General features: G+C 43.1%; 3 protein-coding genes across 4 annotated transcripts; 1 reads left to right on the top strand and 2 right to left on the bottom strand.

Annotated features, from left to right (window-relative positions):
- Nucleotides 1-7,316: 7,316 nt before the first annotated feature.
- Nucleotides 7,317-9,214, top strand: LOC9645900. The gene is made up of 7 exons (XM_024675036.1): nucleotides 7,317-7,755; nucleotides 7,816-7,935; nucleotides 7,990-8,064; nucleotides 8,126-8,235; nucleotides 8,300-8,633; nucleotides 8,705-8,846; nucleotides 8,899-9,214. The coding sequence occupies exons 1-7, from the start codon at nucleotides 7,344-7,346 to the stop codon at nucleotides 9,179-9,181; spliced, it is 1,476 nt and encodes a 491-aa protein (XP_024530804.1). The 5' UTR covers nucleotides 7,317-7,343; the 3' UTR covers nucleotides 9,182-9,214.
- A 4,740-nt stretch (nucleotides 9,215-13,954) lies between these two features.
- Nucleotides 13,955-16,190, bottom strand: LOC112346220. The gene is made up of 2 exons (XM_024674583.1): nucleotides 15,100-16,190; nucleotides 13,955-15,048 (listed from the first exon to the last, which is right to left on the bottom strand). The coding sequence occupies exons 1-2, from the start codon at nucleotides 16,186-16,188 to the stop codon at nucleotides 14,044-14,046; spliced, it is 2,094 nt and encodes a 697-aa protein (XP_024530351.1). The 5' UTR covers nucleotides 16,189-16,190; the 3' UTR covers nucleotides 13,955-14,043.
- Nucleotides 16,191-16,234: 44 nt separating this feature from the next.
- Nucleotides 16,235-18,954, bottom strand: LOC9645901 (protein NLRC3). 2 transcript variants are annotated; one of them, XM_024674584.1, is made up of 17 exons: nucleotides 18,671-18,954; nucleotides 18,412-18,582; nucleotides 18,297-18,355; nucleotides 18,107-18,244; nucleotides 17,981-18,055; nucleotides 17,840-17,923; nucleotides 17,730-17,791; nucleotides 17,605-17,674; nucleotides 17,474-17,549; nucleotides 17,289-17,419; nucleotides 17,183-17,242; nucleotides 17,052-17,126; nucleotides 16,899-17,003; nucleotides 16,757-16,852; nucleotides 16,625-16,705; nucleotides 16,469-16,570; nucleotides 16,235-16,405 (listed from the first exon to the last, which is right to left on the bottom strand). In XM_024674584.1, exons 1-17 carry the CDS (start codon nucleotides 18,936-18,938, stop codon nucleotides 16,334-16,336), a joined length of 1,725 nt encoding a protein of 574 aa, XP_024530352.1. In that variant the 5' UTR covers nucleotides 18,939-18,954; the 3' UTR covers nucleotides 16,235-16,333. The 2 variants fall into 2 exon arrangements, with proteins under 2 accessions (XP_024530352.1, XP_024530353.1); XM_024674585.1 differs by having other exon boundaries at nucleotides 18,412-18,601; nucleotides 18,671-18,777.
- Between the last annotated feature and the right edge of the window lie 85 nt (nucleotides 18,955-19,039).

The following is a 19,039-nucleotide window of genomic DNA, read 5'->3' on the forward strand; positions in this document are numbered from 1 at the left end:
TGTCTGGTTTAACATTTTAAAACATACATAAATAAATCTATCTAGCTTGCTACCACGTTTTGTTTTATTTGAGAAAACTCTGGAATTTCAACATTTTGGGAGGTCATCCTACTCTAACCCTAAGATATTAAACCCCCCGAGTATCCTAATACCCTTAACCAATTGGAATAAAATGTGCACTTTTATTTAAAAATCCTTTCCCTTTATATTTAATTTTATATATATCATCTTTCAAATTATTCTTTTTTGTTGCATATAATCCACCATACTTCTTTTGTAAGTTTACACCCTCATGAATGAAAGCTTATAACCATCACTCTCCTAAGACCCGTGCTCTCTTGCCATAGCAAGGATCCCAGCTCTGCTGGGAATGTATCTTGGTTGGCAAACTTACTATTTTAAATGCATACAAGGTTAATTTGTCAAGAATTTACTACCATCTATATTCATTGTATCGTGCATTTGTTATATCATTATGATTTATTAGTTGGTGGAACTGAAGATGGTTTGGAATATTTATCATCTGGATGTCAAGCCATAAGAGATAGCAATGAGTAGTTTATATTTAAAATTCTCTTTGTTGAGTGAAGTCTTCTATTCTAGTCTTGTACTGTATTTTCTATTGTATCTACTATATACCATCTTTGCACAACAAAATTATGTTTAATTTTAATAATATAGTATTGAATCAATAAAATACTCTTTGTTCTGTAAAGGTTTTGTTCTATAGAACAATGAGTATGCTGAAATATTTTCAGGGAGATATATCATACCCAAGATAAATAGATCTTCATTTTTAATTGTTCAATGTTATAAATTTTGATTGTATGCAAGGTTAAATTTATCTTAATTTTGCAACTATTCATCTCCAGAGAAATGGAAAATAATGCAATTAGATAATGATGCGAATGTTTGGGAAGATAAGATCATATTTTAATCATCACAAAATTCGAAATTGAATTCTTCTATTGCCTTTATAAAAAAGTACAAAAACCTTAACACATTTACAAGATTGCTGCCATGATTTAAAATAAATTAAATGCTCATTAAAAAAAATTGTATACTAACAAAACATAATAGGTTAATTTTGGGAAATTATAGTTTTGATTGCATATTGAGCTAAAGTGTTTTTATCTGAACTGTAATAATACCTTTAACATTAATTTTTACTTAACTGTAATATTGCCTCTAAATTGCATAGTTTACTAAAAAATAATAAAATTTCTATTATATATATGTTTTTACATTTAAAAATATACTTAAAGTAGATATAATGTTCATCTTAACAAAAAACTGTAATAATGCTTTATGATAAAGCTATGGACTCCAAAAAAAAAAAAATTACTATTAACTTATTCAACACTACTCACTAATAAGCAATTATATAAAGGTGAACACGATCACATATTAATATAGCTTATAAAATTATTATTGTTTTAAACATAAACATGGATCTAACACATTACTATGAAAATATTAATATTCATATGTATTATGTATTATATAAGAAAAATTTAGGAATTCACTATTTCAATTTATATTTCTAATTTAGAGAAAAATATTGTAGTATTAAGTTTGCCATTTGTGAGTAAAGTGCTACCATTGCTTTTTATTCTTTACTTTATTTTATTAAAACATAAATTTTTTATCCTTGAATTTTAAACAACTTTAAAAAATTATATAATTAGATATCATACTAATATATAATAAAACTTTAATAACATTTATTCGATGATTGAAATAATATAAAATGTATTATTGTTTTATAACACAAATGTAGCATCTACTTATCAAAACATTTATAAAAATAATATTTACTCTTATAATTTATATTAATTTTAAAATGAATGTTGTAGAAAACTCTACTCTTGTTGACTAAATATGATTTTTAAAATTATTTACAATTATAAAAATCCTCCATAACTAATGACATTTTTTTCATTTTCTTTAAGTATATTCATGTTTTGGATATTTACCTCATCAACACTTTCTCTGTATAGAAAACATAAATTAGTTTCTAATATAATTACTAATTTATATTTCATAACAATAACACTCTTTTATTTTATTACTTGCTTCAAATACTCCACTATCTGGTTTTAAACTAAAATATATATAGTCTAAATATTTTTTTTATTAACATTCAAATCCACCTTTCAGTTTTTTTTTAATATATTTGTCATCTTGTAAAACCCATCTATAACACTTAATTTTTTTTGCCACTATTTACATCTCTTGGAGTTATAAAATAAAAATTCTAAATAACACACCTTGTTCAAAAGTCCTAAATACAAACTTTTAGGAGTATCATATAATTTCGTTTGAGAAAAATATTTTTATATATATATTTGAAGAAGGTGGGAATATATTTATATTATAAGTGGACTTAGCATATATAACAAAAGCATGTAATTGTTTTTATAGATATTGAAGTAAAATATAAGATTAAAATAAATAATTAGATTATAATAGTTTGGAAATAAAAATAAAATTATTATGATGAAATTTTTTGAAGGATTTCCTTCATAGTGGGTTTAGTTTGTTTATTTTTTGTAAAGAAGCTGTATTTGATTTTTTCTAGGATTGAATTGTTGTTAATGAAAGTATACCACTATTGATTACAATTAGTTACACAATACTACCAGTAAATCAATCTAGTAGGAAATGTTAGCAATTAACATAAAAAATAACATTATTATATTCATAATAAGATTTAATTTTTTAAATATTGTTTAAAAAATTTATTTTATCCACTCTACTTCATCATTCTCTTGTATTTTAAATTAGATTTTTCAAACCTAGATTTTATTGTACATAAAACTAAAAATTATATAATTAGATCTAAAATAATACTATATACATGAATAATTAAAATATATTTTATATTGCAAGAACCACTGCTTCTGTCTAACTGTAAGAAATTTTTGTATTTATTAAATACTATATAATACCATTATCTACATAAAATATAAAAACTTTTTTTAAATAAAATTATTAAAAAAGAAACATATTTTCAGCTGGGATTTATATCAGTTGTAAGATCGATGTTGTAGAAAATGCTAATCTTTAAGACTAAAATTGGTTTAGAAAATTATTCATACTAAAATATAATGATATTTAATTATATCTTCCTTCGGTTGGAGCTTCACTTTCTTCAACTTCTTTGATTCCTCTTAGAGGTGGTTATGGAGCTGGGAGGCAATGCTCCATGCTTAGTGGAAGTTCTCATTCCAGACTTGGAAGGTACAATCGCTAGGTTGGTCCATGAGGGATTCTATCAGAGTGGCCAGTTGTGCATTCACATGCAGCGTCTTTAGGTGAAAGGTGAGGTATTCGACACTTGTCTTTAAATTCTATTATATTCTTTGTTCACAAATCGAGCTTTGATCTAACGTATTTGGTGCTGGTTGTGTAGGTGAACGATGCATTGATCGCTGCTGTTAAGAAACTCAAAGGTGGAGATCACCAAGATGACACGTCAATTGGGCCCATGATATCCGAGTCATCAGCAGCTATAGTGGAGAAGAGCGTGAACGAGGCAGTGAAGGCAGGCACCAAACTTCTAGTTGGTGGTAAGCAAAGGGAGCTTTCATGGAGCCAATGATCCTGGAAGATGCTCCCTTTGACACGGACAGAAGGAAGGAAGAGATTTTCGGTCCTGTGATCCTTCTCTACTCATACAAGTCAGCTCTCAAAGTTTCTTAGCCACTGAAGTTCTTCTTTACTTCCTTTGTTTTTCTCTAAACTTAAACGGTGGTGACGCAGTGATTTCAAGGAAGCCGTGATGGAAGCTAACAACACGCATTACAGTCTCCAAGCCGGCGTCTTTACGTGTGATCTAAACAAGGCCTTCTATGCATTTCAGCATATAGAGGTAGCTTTGCATTTGAGATATAGAAAGTATTGATCAACTGTTTGATAATTATTTGATCCTCACAGGCTGGAGGAGTTTGCCTCAACGATTCGCCAAGCATGTGCGTTGATAGCCAGCCATATGGTGGGATCAAAGACTCTGGAATCCAACGAGAGGGTGTCAAGTACGCGATGGACAACATGCTCGAAACCAAAGTTTTAGTCATGTGCAATGTAGGCAACGCGTCTTACTTTTGATCAAGCTCGAGCTCGAGCTTTCGAGAAGAGTAAATACAGTCTATCCACAAATCATTGCCGAGTTGTCCTCGTTTGCTCGCTCACTCTCTAGCACCATCAACCTTTTACCTTTAGGATGGAGAATGCTTGTCTATAAACTCCTGGGAGAAGGTCCATAGCTTGTGAGCGAGCTCGGGATCTCTGCCATAAGCGCTACAGTTGGATTTGTTGGAATCCACGAAGTATTGCCCAGTGACGTCCTTGAGGCTTGGATGTAAAGCCACGTATCACGTTGTAGCAGCGCCCTGAGAGATCGATCACATATTAGTCACAAAAAACTTCCAGATTATTGGGAGAATTCTTCTTACCTATGGCACATTTTTCCAAAGGAAGCTGGAGAAGAACTTAAGAACCCCTGCATGAAGATCAAAGTTCCATAAGTAACCAAAAACAATGACAAGGCAAAGAGACAAACTCATTATGTAGAATGTGTACCGCATCAAAGGTGTCATTATAAACCCTGGATGAACAGCGTTGGCTGTGATGTCAACTCCTTCGGCTTAATCAGTGAAAGAGAAAGCATTGACGAAAGAGAAAGGCGGGAGAGATTTCAAAGCATTAGACGAATACCTTGAATCTCATTGCCAGTTCTTTGGCGTGGAAGATGTTTGCGAGCTTGGATTGACTGTATGCTCTAGTGTCGGAGTACCTTTTGGAAGAAAAAAGGAAGAATGTAAGCTCACGAGAAAAGAGAACTGTTTGGTGTACTAATGACGAGATTCCCAGGTGCCTTGACAGTTTCACCACCTGCTTGAGCAGCCATTGACAAGCTGTCCTTTCCACCTTCTATTGCGACCTCAAGCTCGATCATAGTGTCGCGAAGAGCAACAGCAGCATTGTACATATGTGCTCCTTCGGAATCAAGCTCAACCTGCAAAGTCAAACATATCATAAGGTGAAATATCCTTGACAAAAAAAAAAGTTCTGGCTGAGCTGCAGGATGCTCATCAATGCTCTGGTATCAATTTATATTCCAGCAGAGCTGGAGTCTCTGCTATAATAGTACTGCAAGATAGGAATAAAGCGGGTAGGTAGAGAACAAAAATAAGTGCCCATTCCATAGCCAGGAAAAAAAGCTATTTTGATTCACTAAGATCAAGGTACAGTTCAGTATAGTACTTTTTTCTTTTATAATTACAAAAATTTTTAAACTCTTACAGATTTGAAAACTCATGGCCTCTGTTGTGGCAAGAAACTGTGCTGTTGGGATCCAAGGCAGTCCTCCTACAAACACCAGATAAAGTAATAATAGCACTAATAATAAATATTCACCTATAGCCAGCAAAGAAGTAATGGACGACAATGAAGATTTGAAGCTTGGCAAGCTCGTCGGACCCATATCTCGTTACCCATTATACTTTTAGCATTGACCATTGAGCGTCATATACCAAAAGAAGGAAAACAAGAAGAAAAAGAAGGGCAGAACATCGTGAAGAAGAAGAAAAAGCAAAAATCTTAAGAAACAGAACAAAGTGAAAGCTTGGAAATGGAATAGAAAATGCGGCCTACAGACATATGTCCTTTCAGAACCTTTCTTTAGTTGGCTGAATTTTCCTATTTCTTGTGCAGAGGTTCAACTTTGTCAAACTATGAGCGCTAGCTTCCCTGGATTTGGATGATGTCAAAGGATTTCTTAAGCATGGAAACACTCATTAGAGGCAGCAGACACGGTTTGTGACGGCTTAACCTGGACTATAAGAGCCTTGTATCAGTGACCCACTTCATCACGGAACGACTCTCATCTTCAGATCATCGATTACTGCCAAGAAAATTCGAGGAGGAAGAAGACATGCCAACCTGCAATACCTGAGGATGGGAAGTTGGAGAGGGAACATTTTGGTTTTGCTTCTGCTGTCTCTGAGCTAGTGTTTTGGATCATGATGAGAGTGGAGGATACAAGAATGGCTACCACAGTTACTCGAGATCCTGTCCTCAAGCCAAGAGAATCATCAGGGACACTCTGAGCAAGCACACCGATTGGGACAGGACGATACCAGCAGGAGTTCTTCGCTTGCACTTCCACGACTGTTTCATCGACAGGAGTAGCTTTGCAAGATTTAAATTCTTGTCTTCTAACTTTGCTGTTCTTCAGGACTGTGATGGATCGGTTCTTCTCGACTGATGGAAGTAAAGTGTAAAAGTTGTCCCTTCCAAGCCTCATGTCTGCCAAGAGCTTCATTTTTGTCCTGGTGTTGTCTCCTGCGCTGACACTCTTGCCATAGCTGCCAGAGATTCAACCGTCATGGTAAGTTTAGCATCTTTTATCAAGTTCTAAGATGGAGAGAAAAGTATTACCAAGTCCCAACTGGATGCTACGACGGAAGAGTTTCCATCCAGGAAAACAGCAACACCTTACAATCTCCGTTTGGGGATGCATCAGCTCTCATTAAAAACACTGGATATTTCAATTGGCTCCAAAACTGTAAAACAGTTGTAAATCACAAAATTTGTGAACAAGCCAGTTCTCGCCTCTATAGGATGATCCTTTTGACAGCAGAATAGTACGCAATAGCCAACTCAATCCAGGGCACTGGAATTTGAAGACATTGCAGCCAATTCTTGGAGATCTTCCCCATCTACAAGAACAAACAATGGAGGCTGAAGTGGAATCCAGTGAAGTTTACCTTCCATGTACCAACTTATAGCATGGCAGGAGCGTCCCGCAGCCAAGTCGTGGTGTAGGCGTACTTCATCATGAGATTGAGCAGTGGCCGCTCCATCACCTGCTCTTGATTCGACACAAACACATCCAGCCGAAACCAGAGTCACTCGTGGGACTCGATGTCTGTGACACAGGAACGCCACCTGTTTACTCCTCCCATTTTCTCCTTGGCCTCGTTCTGGATGAAGGCCCGGTCCTCGAGGATGGCAGCATCCATGCTCTTTTTGCAGCGATGCTCCTCTCGCCCCATGTTTGCCCCAATCTGCCCGATCGCCCTAAAAAATTTCACTTGATTTGGAGCGTCATTAAAATCACATTGAAGCGTTGCCACCCCTTTGGCACTTGATCTATGCCATTTATTTCAAGTTTTTGAATTTGAACCGTTAGATTATAAGTATATTCAGAAATAATATTCTAAAAATGGAATAAAAGACGCCGGATGCCATATGCCAATAGCACGTTTAAATAAGGGAGTATGATGATAACTCCTGGAAGGGACGGCTTTTGTAGCGCCAAAGTTGCCCTAGAAGCTATGCCGGCAGTGGTCACGCAGTGGGAGAATCTGTGGGAGCTGAGCAGGAGGCTCCTGCAACCTCCGCCCAGTCGCGCCTATGCATCCACCCTGGGCGATCTGCAGGATGCTTCCGCCCTGCTGCTGTTCATGGACCAGACATGCGACTTCCGGGAGGAGCAGGTTCTGGGCGCAGTGATTGGCCTCCTCTACACCACCGAGCTCTTCTCCGCCTCGCCCCAGGCCAAGTCCGATTGCGCGTGCCACCTCTCGGCCTCCGGAGTGCAGGTCTTCCAGCTCGACTGCTTCGTTGCATACGGTGAGCATCTGCTCGCCAACGGGTTCCAGAGCACCGGAGGAGGAGACAGGGACAACATGACGGAGGGGATTGAGGACGCCTGGCGGGACTTTTGCACGGCGAGGGGCGTTCAGGGTGAGCCGAGCTGACGACGGTCATTTTTGAGTTGACGTGTGTGTATTTTATTTGATTCAGTGGTGCGCAGCGAAGTCGAGGACAAGTATCCTGTTTTCCCAGCTGAGGATGAGGCGGAACTGTTTTCAAGCCCATTTCGCAGAAAAAGGAGCAAGAAGAAGAAGAAGAAGACTAAGAAGCGTAAGCTTGTGGTGTCAACTTTAGTGCTCAGTTTTGTTGGTTTCTTTTTCCCAGGTGAAAGCGATGCTAGCAGCAGCAGCAGCAGCAGCAGCAGCAGCGGCAGCGGCAGCAGCAGCATGAAGCCTAGAGGTAAGTTCTTGTTTCGTTTGTTACTTCAAACACTTGTTGCACTGATTATTTGGCTTTCCAGCTCCTACCTGGCCGCTTGGATTCTCTGGTGACAGCGTTCCCACGTTTTTCGAGCTTGCTCATCGGATTCTTCACTCTAAGTTTTTCCTGAGCCTACCTCTGGAGAACTTGGTACGTTGTTTTTGTGAGATGTTTGTGACAACCAAGCCTTGCCTGATCCTCTCATCTTGTTCAGGGCCACAACTACCAGCGCTTCTGCAAAGAAACCAAGGATCCGGATGGCTGGGTCAAGGCCTACGCGGAGATGGCTCGCACGGAGCCGGTTCTACCGGTTGATTCGTTTCGTAGCCCGGAAGAGAGTAGTTATCCCCTCCTCCGTTCGCAGCTCAGGAAGCTCTTGGAAGGGTTGAGGTCCCACGGCCGAGGTACGCTGCTCCGAGCTCTTTTCACCTCGAGGCCCCCCTTGTCAATGCTTCCACACATCCATGCAATGGTGGATTGCACCGTCCATGCAAGGCTCTGGCTCTTGGGCATTGATCACACCATCTACATGGAGTCTGAGCTAAGTTGTCTGTGTTTTTCTTATCTTTCTTATTTTTTTGGTGTGGATTTTGAGCATTTTATTGCTTCTGATAATCAGACGCTGATCTGGGTTGTCGAGGCGCCGCAAAGGAGCAGCAGGAGGTGTATACTTCCATCTATCTGCAGGAGCGAGTGCCTTCATGCGTGGAGTTGCTGCAGCGTCTACAGTGTCATTCTTGTCTTTGTGGCAGCTGGGGCGGGTAAGCTTTTGATAACTGCTTTTCGGTTTTTCATTCATATGTATGCATGCAGAGTTTTGGAGGTGCTGGTTCTCACTCCACAGGATTATGATACCCTCGGAGCTCCGGACAACGAGATGTGGAGAGCAGTAAGGAAGCACATCCGCTACTCCATGTTCTACGCTGAGGGGAAAAAGGTTGATCCAGAGCTTGTCCTCCCGGAGGTTGTTCGCAAATATCGGCCTTTTATTCATGTGGATCGTAAATGGGCTAGGCTCCATCCTTCCCTTGTACATGCCGAGCTGCTGCAAGTCCCACCCATGCCTCCTAACTCATCGGTTGTATTCCTAAGGTAGTCTAGCAATAATACTTTTTTCTAAGCTGATAAATATTCGCTCCAACAATCTTTTAGATTTGTATGGCGATCAAAAACAAAATCACTCTTCCCGGCAAATGCTGCAAACTTCAGAGTCCAACGTAGAACGCTACGACCAAGCTTGTACCTGTCTCCCTCATATGGGCAGGGCACGATTACGCCGACACGTATCCGGTGGAGAGTGGCCGCAGGGACCCAGGGAGAACAGAGGTGCTCCGCCGCCGAGCGATGGACCCGAGCCGGACCGATATGAGTGGATTCGGGCTCCCCACCCCATCTTGCAGCGGCAGCGCCGAGGAGAAGCAGCCGATCAATGGCAAGAGCGAGCTCCGGCGATGAAATCTCCTACTCCTCCCTCGCCGGCGGCCGCGGCATTCGGACGAGCTGAGCTGCTGCGACGCCGGCGCCGATCGCGATTTGCTGCGTGCTGGAGCCGGCACCGCAGCCGGGAGCCCTGAATCAGAGAAAGAGATGGCGTGGCGGACAGTGGCATTTCCTGGTTCACGCAACGAGCGAATCGTCCAGGATATTCAATCGGTAAAATCCAGAATCCTGGCGCTCATGAGACGCGTCCTCGGCGCCTATGCAGACGCGCGCATTGGTTCGCAGGTAAGTGGTTTGCTCGTTTTCTTTGCAAGGAGCTTAGATGGTTTTTGGTGGAGCGGCTCTCTGTTTTATCTATATATGTTTTTATTTTTTATTATCACATGTGATTTTAGACATTCGGACCATACCTGTTCTTGAGAACCACAGTGACGGGGATGACTATATCGTCCATGTATATGTCATGTAACCCTCTCTTGGACGTGTCAGCTAGCTCATTGGCGGAAGTAAGCTCAAACGGTGGCGTAATGGTTGAATCATCTTCCAGCACCACGACGAAGAAATGATCTACGGCCACCTTCACTGCCAGGAGGTGGTCATTGACCAGGTGAGACTGGTTTGATGCCAATCCCCAGTCCCTGTGAAAATGAAACCAGATTACATATGACGACGCAAAAGAAAGGGAGTAGGGGGGGAAGAAAACTCACTTGGTATAAAGGTTAGTGCCAGGATTTGTGTTGTTTTTGTTCCTCCATGCCTGGAATGCACTCTTTGACAAATGGATGTTACCATTGGTGGACACACCACCCTGGATCAGAGTTTGATAGTCCGGGTGTCGCACACCATATTTCATCATGCTAGATTTAAACAATGGAAGTAAAAATTAAAAATTTCTCAAATTCGAAAGCTCACCTATGTGGCAGCCGATTCACGTCAATGGCATCGTTGATCGTGGTCCGCTTGAGAGGAGCCTGAGGACCGTCATAGTGAGCCAGCGTCCCCACAAACTTGAGGATCCCGGGTTGTGGCGTGGACCGACGTGTTGGGTTGGCCAAGGGAAGTATTTCACTCACCACGTAATCGGAGTGCTTTCCATGAACACTGGAGTTGTACATAGTCGCCTCCTCCTTCCCTACTTGGAAATGCGGCTGCTGCAACCCTAGAAACCGATGCGGAGGAGGCGATCCTCTTCTCAAATTGTACAGCTTTTTATTCGCTGCACATGACCGTGCAGTTTGTTACGTTGCAACCCTAAACCCTAAACCCTAAACCTAAAACCGGAGTTCGGTTGGAAGACCATGCACTATGATGCTTCGCAATGGTGGGGAATTGCGAAAGGGTGATTTTTGGAACTGGTGGCAGGGATGTACTGTCACACAGGTGGTAGGTGGCTGCAGCGACATCGTAGCACTTCCACGCCATTTGACATTGAGGATGGTGGGTGGATTCTGTGGTGGTTGACGCGAGGTCATGCGAGGTCTCTTTGGAGACTTCCTCTTTGCAGTGCTTCACGAGGGGGTTTGTGCGGACAGCCCAAGTTCTTTCGAAGATGGGGCCCATTTCGAAGTGTTCTCGAGCACCTCTTTGCTTCACGGTGGAGGGATGCAAGCTCTGGCTAGACGAGTCGGACGAAGTTCACGCCCCGAAGGTAGAGTTGCAACTGCGGACTACACTTTGTGGATGCGACGACGGGATTCACTTGGCATCTTCAGGTTCGAGTGGAGGAGTGCCTCGGGACAAGCTTCGAGTGTCTCGGGGCATAGCAGGTGGCTCTAGTCACGCGGTGGAGTCACCTGGGAGGCGAGACGAGTGGTCCACGAGCGACGCCGGATCATCGTGCTCGAGTGTGAGCTTCGCTAGAGAGTTTCTCGAGAGTGCGCTCTCACCCTCACTGACACCGTATGGGTTAAGTGAGGGATCTATCTTTGTACTTTTGCCACACATGGTGGTCCCTTGGGGACGATGGGGAAATGGATATACCAGTTACTCGAACCGGGGACCTCTTCATTCTCGCCCTAAGTTTTTGAGGAGAGAGCTCGAAGGCACTAGAGAGAGAGTGTGGGAAAGAGGGAGGGAGCGAGCGTCCAGCGCGGCACAAGCATCGCAGACCGCAGCAGCAACACACGGAGCTCGTCTCCCTCCTCTTTCTCCTCTTTTCTCTCGCTCTCGGTCGGTTTTTTCAATTTCTCCCAAACGGCTGGGAGAAAATTCGATTCCTTCGACGGGGGGCTTCTAGGAGTGGAGCTCCACATCCTCCTAGAAGGCCGCAGCGAGATCTGCCACGGATCTGGAGATCTCGCTGGCCCTAGGTCGTCACTGATTTTTAGGGTTCTTCGGCGGCAGCTAGGGTTTTTCGGGGCTTGGAAGATCTGGAGGAGTGGAGAGGGCCGTCAGCAACATCACAGCTGCAACAGCAACACGCAGTCTCCTCCTCTTCTTTTCGCTTCTCTTGGTTCACAGTTTTTTGGGAGCTCATAACTCCTAAACGGCTGGGAATTTTTTCACCAAAATTCACAGGTGGATAGTTGGGATGAGATTCACATCCTCCCAAAAGCGCAGCTCCAAATTCTTCGCGGTTTCAGAGATCTCGCCTGCCCTAACTCGCGGCTAGGGTTAGGGTTCTTGGCTGGCGGCTAGGGCTTCTGCCCTAACTGCGGTTAGGGCAGGACTTAGGGTGGCGGCGGGATACTCGATCTGGCCAAAGTGTCAAGGATCTTCGTCACATGTGGTTGGTACGGCAGCAACATGGTGGAAACGCGGCCGTTGCTGGTCTTGCAGCTTCGAGCGGGATTTCTCGCCTTAGGTCTGGCCATGCAAGGTGGTGGCTAAGGTATGGAGAGCGTGGGGTTGCATGTGTCGAAGGTTCTTGGTGACTTGTGTCATGGAAACATGACCAAGTCATGAGAACTTTGTCACTGGTGGAGGATAATCCGGGACGAGCACAGAATAACTCTTAAATATTTAACCCAAAGAGTGAAGGGACAATCCTAGAGTAACCACAATGCTAAAACTAATATGCAAAACTAAAATTAATACGCAAAACAGAGCCAAATGGAGTTTAGTACTATTTTAGCATACTAATGGACTAATGTAAGGACATGGTACTCCACTAGCTAGTATGGTGTGGAATTTGGGTTTAGACCCAAGCCAAACACAGAACAAGGAGCGGGAGTTAGATTATGTCTCAGGTTGATAAACCATACCCGACCTACCCCCTATCTTTATTATACATTTGGAACCCCCTATATCCCCCCTCCTCTCGTTTGAAGAACACACATCTTGGGCTTTTACCTTAAGCTTCCCTTAGTATCAAGAGTTAGTCTCTGTAAATATGGAATGTCCCTAGATTGCAAATTTGGATATGGGATGAACACCATTGTGTTCAGGATAATCTCTACATTTCAAGCGAATCTAGACACTTTCTATAAATAGTGTTTGGGACCGAAACAAGACTAACACAAAGAACATGATAGTGAAGGTGTTTGGCAGACATAATAAGTTATCATCTAGCGATATTGAGGGACCAAGCTTAATATCGCAAGGGTTCTTGACATTAGCAAGTACAAGCTAATGACACAAGTTTCTCAAACCAAGCCGAGTATGTTCAACAAAGGGTTCTTACTTTATGTTTATCCAATTTAAGTGCATGTTTATTAACTAGTTTCTCAACTAGTTCAAGTGGGAACTGATAACTAGTCCAACAATATTGACCTCATGCTGTCATGGTAGTAAGGAAAAAATATCCAAAAAGACTAGCCGACAGGTAACTTTTGATACCCGAAGTCACATTTGTGACAAACACCATCCCTTAAAGATATATAAAAAACTTTTGGGCATCATCCAAAGAATGATTTGTGGCAATCACTATAAAATGATTGAAACAATGGTTCACATCATCCATAAAATTCCTATAAAGGAAATCTAGCCAGATGCAAGGATTAACAATAAAAGCAAGAAGAGTTACACCATACATTATGAACATTACTATCATCTAAGTTTAATTGTTCAATTGCAACAATATAACATTGAGCAATTACATCAATTACTGGAAGAGGAAGAGAAGGCTATTATAACTATGCAATGAAAATGAACAAAAAGAAGAGGAAAAATAACCTAAGGAAAAGAGGAAAAATTAAAGGAATAAAAGAGATTTAAACAATGTAAAAGTTAAATTTAAACAATAATTTACTATGTGTAGTATAAAGCAATGCTTGGCTTGCTTAATATATTAATCCAATTGATCAAATAGAAGTTTATAATTATAAATATGTTTATAATTTATAAACACAAGATTAATCTTATTGCATATCAACCATTAGATGGTAGAATAAAAAAGAATATTCTAGAAAGTGTTTAGGAAAGTTTATAAATTATTAACATGTTTATAAATTTTAAATACAAGATATAATAAGTAAAATATCCTAGAATATCCAAGCATATTTTAGGTATATTTATTACTTAAGCAAACCAAAAAGCTAACACTTAGACCTCACATTCCTTTCTTGGTTCTCAATAAAATTACCAATTGCACCTTCTTAAGAACCCTTGCATGATGTTAACTAGATCCACGAGCAGCACATCACCCTCCTCGCATGGGTCCTGGAAACTAAAGCCCTGCCTACTGCACAAAACATACACCTTCTTCCTTCCTTCTACGTACTTCAAAGGTGAATTTGCAGCTCTAGCCCACTTGGCCACTTCGTCCCGACTCACGCGGCCTTCCTGTCCCTTGAGCTGGAACCAGAACTCGTACACCTCCCCGTCCACACCAATCAAGAACACTCTCCCATCCGTGCATGCCGTCCCCTTTTTGCACTTGAACACGAAACCAGCGCCTGTGGGTTGTGCCTCAGTTGGGTGCACATGGAGTCTCCTGTCCGCTCCAATCATTTGTTGATCACCTGGGCTATAAAACCTTTTCAGCTGCGGATCATAAAACTGATACTTCTCTTCAACCACTCCGTCACCCCGAGCCGCAACCACAACTCTGGTGTCAACCAGCTTCTTGTTCCCAACGGCCCCCGGAAAGATCTCACCAAGAGAAAGCGTTCGGCCTTCCAACACCCAGAACCTGGCATGCAGCATGTCCAAAAAGCCATCCTCCAGCACGTCACCTACTGCTGGCTGGGGCCTGAGAGCTACTACCCTCTCTGGGATCCCCAACCTCAGTCCAAGCGCATGAATAAGTAACATCGGGCTCTTATAGACAACTCCACCGCCTTCCACCTCTTCAGAATACACATAACCGCTGAAACACGCTTCTTCCTCCCTCGTCATCTGCCCAACAGGTGGCCTTGGCATCACCACCCCAGTGAGGCAAAGCCGAATCATTCGTTTCACGTTGTCGAGGTTTTCCCGCATGACTCGATCAACAGATGGCTGCAGCTGCAGAATCACGGAAGTTCGTAAGTGCGCAATGAAATCCCTTGCTGGAAGTTCCAGACCCTGGGCCTGTAACCATGCAGTGTAAATGTATTGAATCAGCCTCGGGACACAGCCGCAGTCTTCTAGGAGTATTTCCAGCTGCGTCCGAAATTCGTGAAAAAGATTATCCTTGATAAACATACTTAGTACCTCCAGCGCCGATTTCAAATCCAAGGGAGGTAGTGTGACGTTCACCTTGAGCCAGTCTGTTACCCCGTACTTTCCGCCTACAGGAAGAACTGTTCCTGCTAGAAGAGTGATAAAGCCAATGTTGCAGTCCTTGGCGATGGAGTTTCCAGCTGAGGAAGTCATGACTGTCACTAACCAGGAAAACATGCCTTTCAGGAAGGCTTCACCATCACAGCCAGCGGCACTCACGTCCCTTCCCAGTTGCTGTGACTCATCCACCAAAAGGTACAAGGCAACCATCTGATTCTCCGCTACCGCAAGCCCTTTCCTCACATGAGCTGAAACCTTCTGCACAGACACGCAGTCATCTCCCGCAAGGATCTCATTCTGCAGCGCAGACGGTAAGGCACCCCAAGGCTTGCCATACAGTATCTGCGAAACTACAGACACCCGCAGAAAATCCCGGCCAGAATGGTAACCACCTCTCTCCTTACAGATTGCCACAAAAGCCGGATGCAGAAAATGAGGTGATGAATGGCCAACAGCCGAGCCATTGAAGGTGATGTACACCGCTGCCGTAGCTCCAACACGATGAAGCTCCTGCAATGCTGATGCCCTGCCTTTAAGCGCCTCTCCAACACGCTCCTTGGTCTCTAAAAGGAATCGAGTCTTCCCCACTCCAGCAAGGCCCTCCAGAGTGATGAAGAGCGCCTGCTCTCTGCTAATCCCACTAGATGCGAAAGTGGTGAAGTTCCTGTCAATCGTCTCTGCGAGCTTCTGCACGAGGCCGTCTCGACCTCTGAACGGAAGCGCGAAGTCGCAAACCACATCCGAGAAGGGCACCAAATTCGGGGGAATCTCTGTAGCCGCCTTACCACGCCTGAATGATTCCACCAGCAACCCGACGATTCCTGCGCGTCCCGGTAGAACACTCGCCAGATCCTCCTTTGTCGCCACTTCGAAAACCTGCGCCGTCAAGAAGCCGTGGCTGGCCAAATGTTCGTAGTCAGCATCCCGAAAAGGACTCAGATCCAGCTTCCTTTCGCGAAGCAGAGCCTTCACCCGCTCCACCTCCTCCTCCTCCTCTCTCCTCCTCTTCCGATCCGCCATGAATGGAAACCTAACGCCGAATTAGTTGTAACCTAGAAATGCACTCTTTGGTTTGACACTATGTATAATGTACAGTACAGATATGCTTAGTTTAGATCCCATTACTACATAATCAAAGCACGCTATACTTCTGGGAATCAACCGGTCAAAAAAAGATGTTGATCTCCTTTCCATCTTGTACTTCGCAAACGTGCTCTTTGGCTTCAGTCAGTGCCACCTGCATAGCGTAGCAAATGAGAGACTGCTCAGAACACACACACACACACACACACACCCTGACCTTTCCATATTTCGTAAAGAAATTGTTCATGAGGTTTAGCGTCGTGACTGCCGCGTCCACGTTGTTCTTGAGCGCCTGCGCTAGAGCGAAGGCTCCGTTATCCTGCACAAGAGAGGTTACAATCGAGCTATGGATGAAAAGAGTGTGGCTTATTACTCGTATTTCGTTAAAGCCTAGGTCCAGCGACGTCAGAGTTTCGTTCACAACTTTTAGACTGCGAGCCAGGATCGCCGCACCCTGCTTCGAGACCACAATTGAGAAGCAGTGCAACCAAAACAAAAGCTCAACCTCATCGCCCAATCCGTTTGCACGCAGGTCGAGAGTTGACATTGTTGAGTTGTATTGTAAACACTCAGCGAAGGCCGCCGCTCCCTTGACTCCAATCTGATACAGAGTTTAAGTTAAGACGACATAGAGCAAGCCTCCCCACCTGACACCACCCAAGGCGGAGTGTTTGGACGTTGCCATTATGTTTGAGAGTGTCCGCTAAGATTTTTGCGCCATCTCCACCAATCGGATTGTAGCTCATCTCTAGCTGCTCAAGGAGTTAAGCCCAAGATCCAAGAGCTAAACCAAACCTTACCGATGTGATGGTGCTGTTGTCTTTCAAGGCATTGGCTATATGAGTGGCACCTGCAGCCGTGATATTGTTTCCTCCCTGACAAGCATACATGTCGTCGATAAGAAACCACGCCGAACTGCTTTTGAACTTACAATATCGATGGTAGAGATTGTCTTGTTCCGCTTTAATGCTTCTGCGATTTTCTCGGCACCCTGTCACTGTGTTACCAGATTGCAAGAGAGTATTCCGAAAGCTTACTTCGTCACCAATGTCATTCATGTACAAGTTCAGCCACTGTATACTTTTGCTTTTTTTCATATATTCTGCCACGTAGTAAACCCCTTTAGGACCAATGCTGTTGTTTCCAATATCAAGACTCGAGAGTTTTGCTGAGAAAAACACCATCGATAAAAGAGCCCCACGAAGAAATTTTTTTTTAATACCTTTGCTTGAAGCCAAACCCTCCATTAAAGTACGAATACCCTCGTTGCCCATGCCGTTCCCATGCAAGTGAATCTCCTACATAAGCTCCCTGCTTCAATACACGGGGGAAACAATGAACGGAATAAGTCACCCTCAAAATTTTATTTTGTTCCAATCCCTTCGCTAGAGCTAAAGCTCCAAGTGCGCCACCGTAGTTGCCACTGAAACATGAAACAGTTATCCCGATGTAAAGAAAAGCAAGAGAAAATAAGTTACTTCAGATGCACGCCTCTGATGGTTTTATTTACAATCAAAGCCTCAGCAATAGCAGCAAAACCCTGAAGATAAGAAATTAAAGTGAAAGAAACAGCAAACTGGAAACCTACTGGATAATCTATCGTATTGTTGTTCAGCTCTAGCACAACCAGAGTCTGGTTACTTTTAAGCGCATTCGCCAAGAGCTTTGCACCCTGCAATTAAAATAAAATATGAGAAAAAAGGAATGAAACGAAGGAAAAGAACTAGACCTCGTCACTGATGTTGCAGCTATTTAATTGCAGCTTTTCTAGAGTCCCATTCGTCTCCAATATGCCAGCAAAATCCTAAAAACCAATGAGATCTATTAGAAAAACAAAAAGAAAGTCGCAAAGTACCCCTGCTCCATCGTCACCAATAGGATTTCCAGACATGTTCAGCGTTTTCAAGTGGCTATTGGCGCGCAAGTACTTTCTCATTTCCGACGAGCCTACTGCTGTGATGTTGTTGGCGGAAAAATCAGCGTATTCCAGCGACTATGAAGATAAAGATCAGTTCAAAACTGCTTGAAGCAAAGCTCATTCTCACTTTGTTGTATCCAAGGCTCGAAGACAAGATTTTGATCCCCTCATCGCCAAACTTACGACCTGCAAAGAAAAAGCTTGAACAAAACTCTCCAAGGAAAAAAGAAAAAGAAGCTCACCACTCATGTCAGCCTCGGGAAATGTTTGCAGCTCTTTGGAAAACTCACGGATCCGAGACATGCTCTCTTGTATGTATTTCTGCGTAGCCTCCGGAGAAGAAGGCTCCAAATTCGTGATCTCCTCGGAAGGCCGCGAGGACATCCCACCACCAGACGAGAATTTTCGCACAGCTGCCCATCAAACATAGCCCTGTGATTTAGAACACCAATGCAAAGCAGCTCAGCTCTAAACTGGAGAAGAAAAGGAAGAAGAACGCACCAAAATATGCCGCTACCAGCAGCAACAGCGCTCCTCCAGTGCCGATTGCTACCTCGGAAGAGAGAAAATCCACAGGCAAGGAGAACTGCTGTGGCTGCTGCTGCTGCTTGAGACTCGGATTTCGGACAGCTCGCCTGGATCGCGCAGCGCAGCAGGTCACAGCGCCACGCATTCGATGCCTTGCCCGCGATGTGGAAGAGCTGGAGCCCGGTTGAATCCATGGCGCAGGGAAAATGTGGATTCTAGCACCGCAGGCCACCGGCGCCATCAGCCAAACCTCGATAAACCCTAAGCCCCCAAGAGAAAAGATTTTTAGGGTTCTTGAGCTTGAGAAATGCCGCCCTTAAGATTCCCAGAGCCACACTATGT

This window comes from Selaginella moellendorffii, unplaced genomic scaffold (genome assembly GCF_000143415.4).
Source record: "Selaginella moellendorffii unplaced genomic scaffold, v1.0 SELMOscaffold_13, whole genome shotgun sequence".
NCBI classification, from domain to species: Eukaryota; Viridiplantae; Streptophyta; class Lycopodiopsida; order Selaginellales; family Selaginellaceae; genus Selaginella; species Selaginella moellendorffii.

Coding starts and splice junctions, on each gene's coding strand:
- LOC9645900 (XM_024675036.1), top strand. CDS start 7,344: ATGCCGGCAGTGGTCACGCAGTGGGAGAATCTGTGGGAGCTGAGCAGG. Junction 7,936..7,989: donor GAAGAAGAAGACTAAGAAGC/GTAAGCTTGTGG, acceptor TCTTTTTCCCAG/GTGAAAGCGATGCTAGCAGC. Junction 8,065..8,125: donor CAGCAGCATGAAGCCTAGAG/GTAAGTTCTTGT, acceptor TTGGCTTTCCAG/CTCCTACCTGGCCGCTTGGA.
- LOC112346220 (XM_024674583.1), bottom strand. CDS start 16,188: ATGGCGGATCGGAAGAGGAGGAGAGAGGAGGAGGAGGAGGTGGAGCGG. Junction 15,049..15,099: donor ATTTGAAATCGGCGCTGGAG/GTACTAAGTATG, acceptor TTTCGGACGCAG/CTGGAAATACTCCTAGAAGA.
- LOC9645901 (XM_024674584.1), bottom strand. CDS start 18,938: ATGGCGCCGGTGGCCTGCGGTGCTAGAATCCACATTTTCCCTGCGCCA. Junction 17,675..17,729: donor ATCAGAGGCGTGCATCTGAA/GTAACTTATTTT, acceptor TTCATGTTTCAG/TGGCAACTACGGTGGCGCAC. Junction 17,127..17,182: donor CAATCTCTACCATCGATATT/GTAAGTTCAAAA, acceptor TATGCTTGTCAG/GGAGGAAACAATATCACGGC.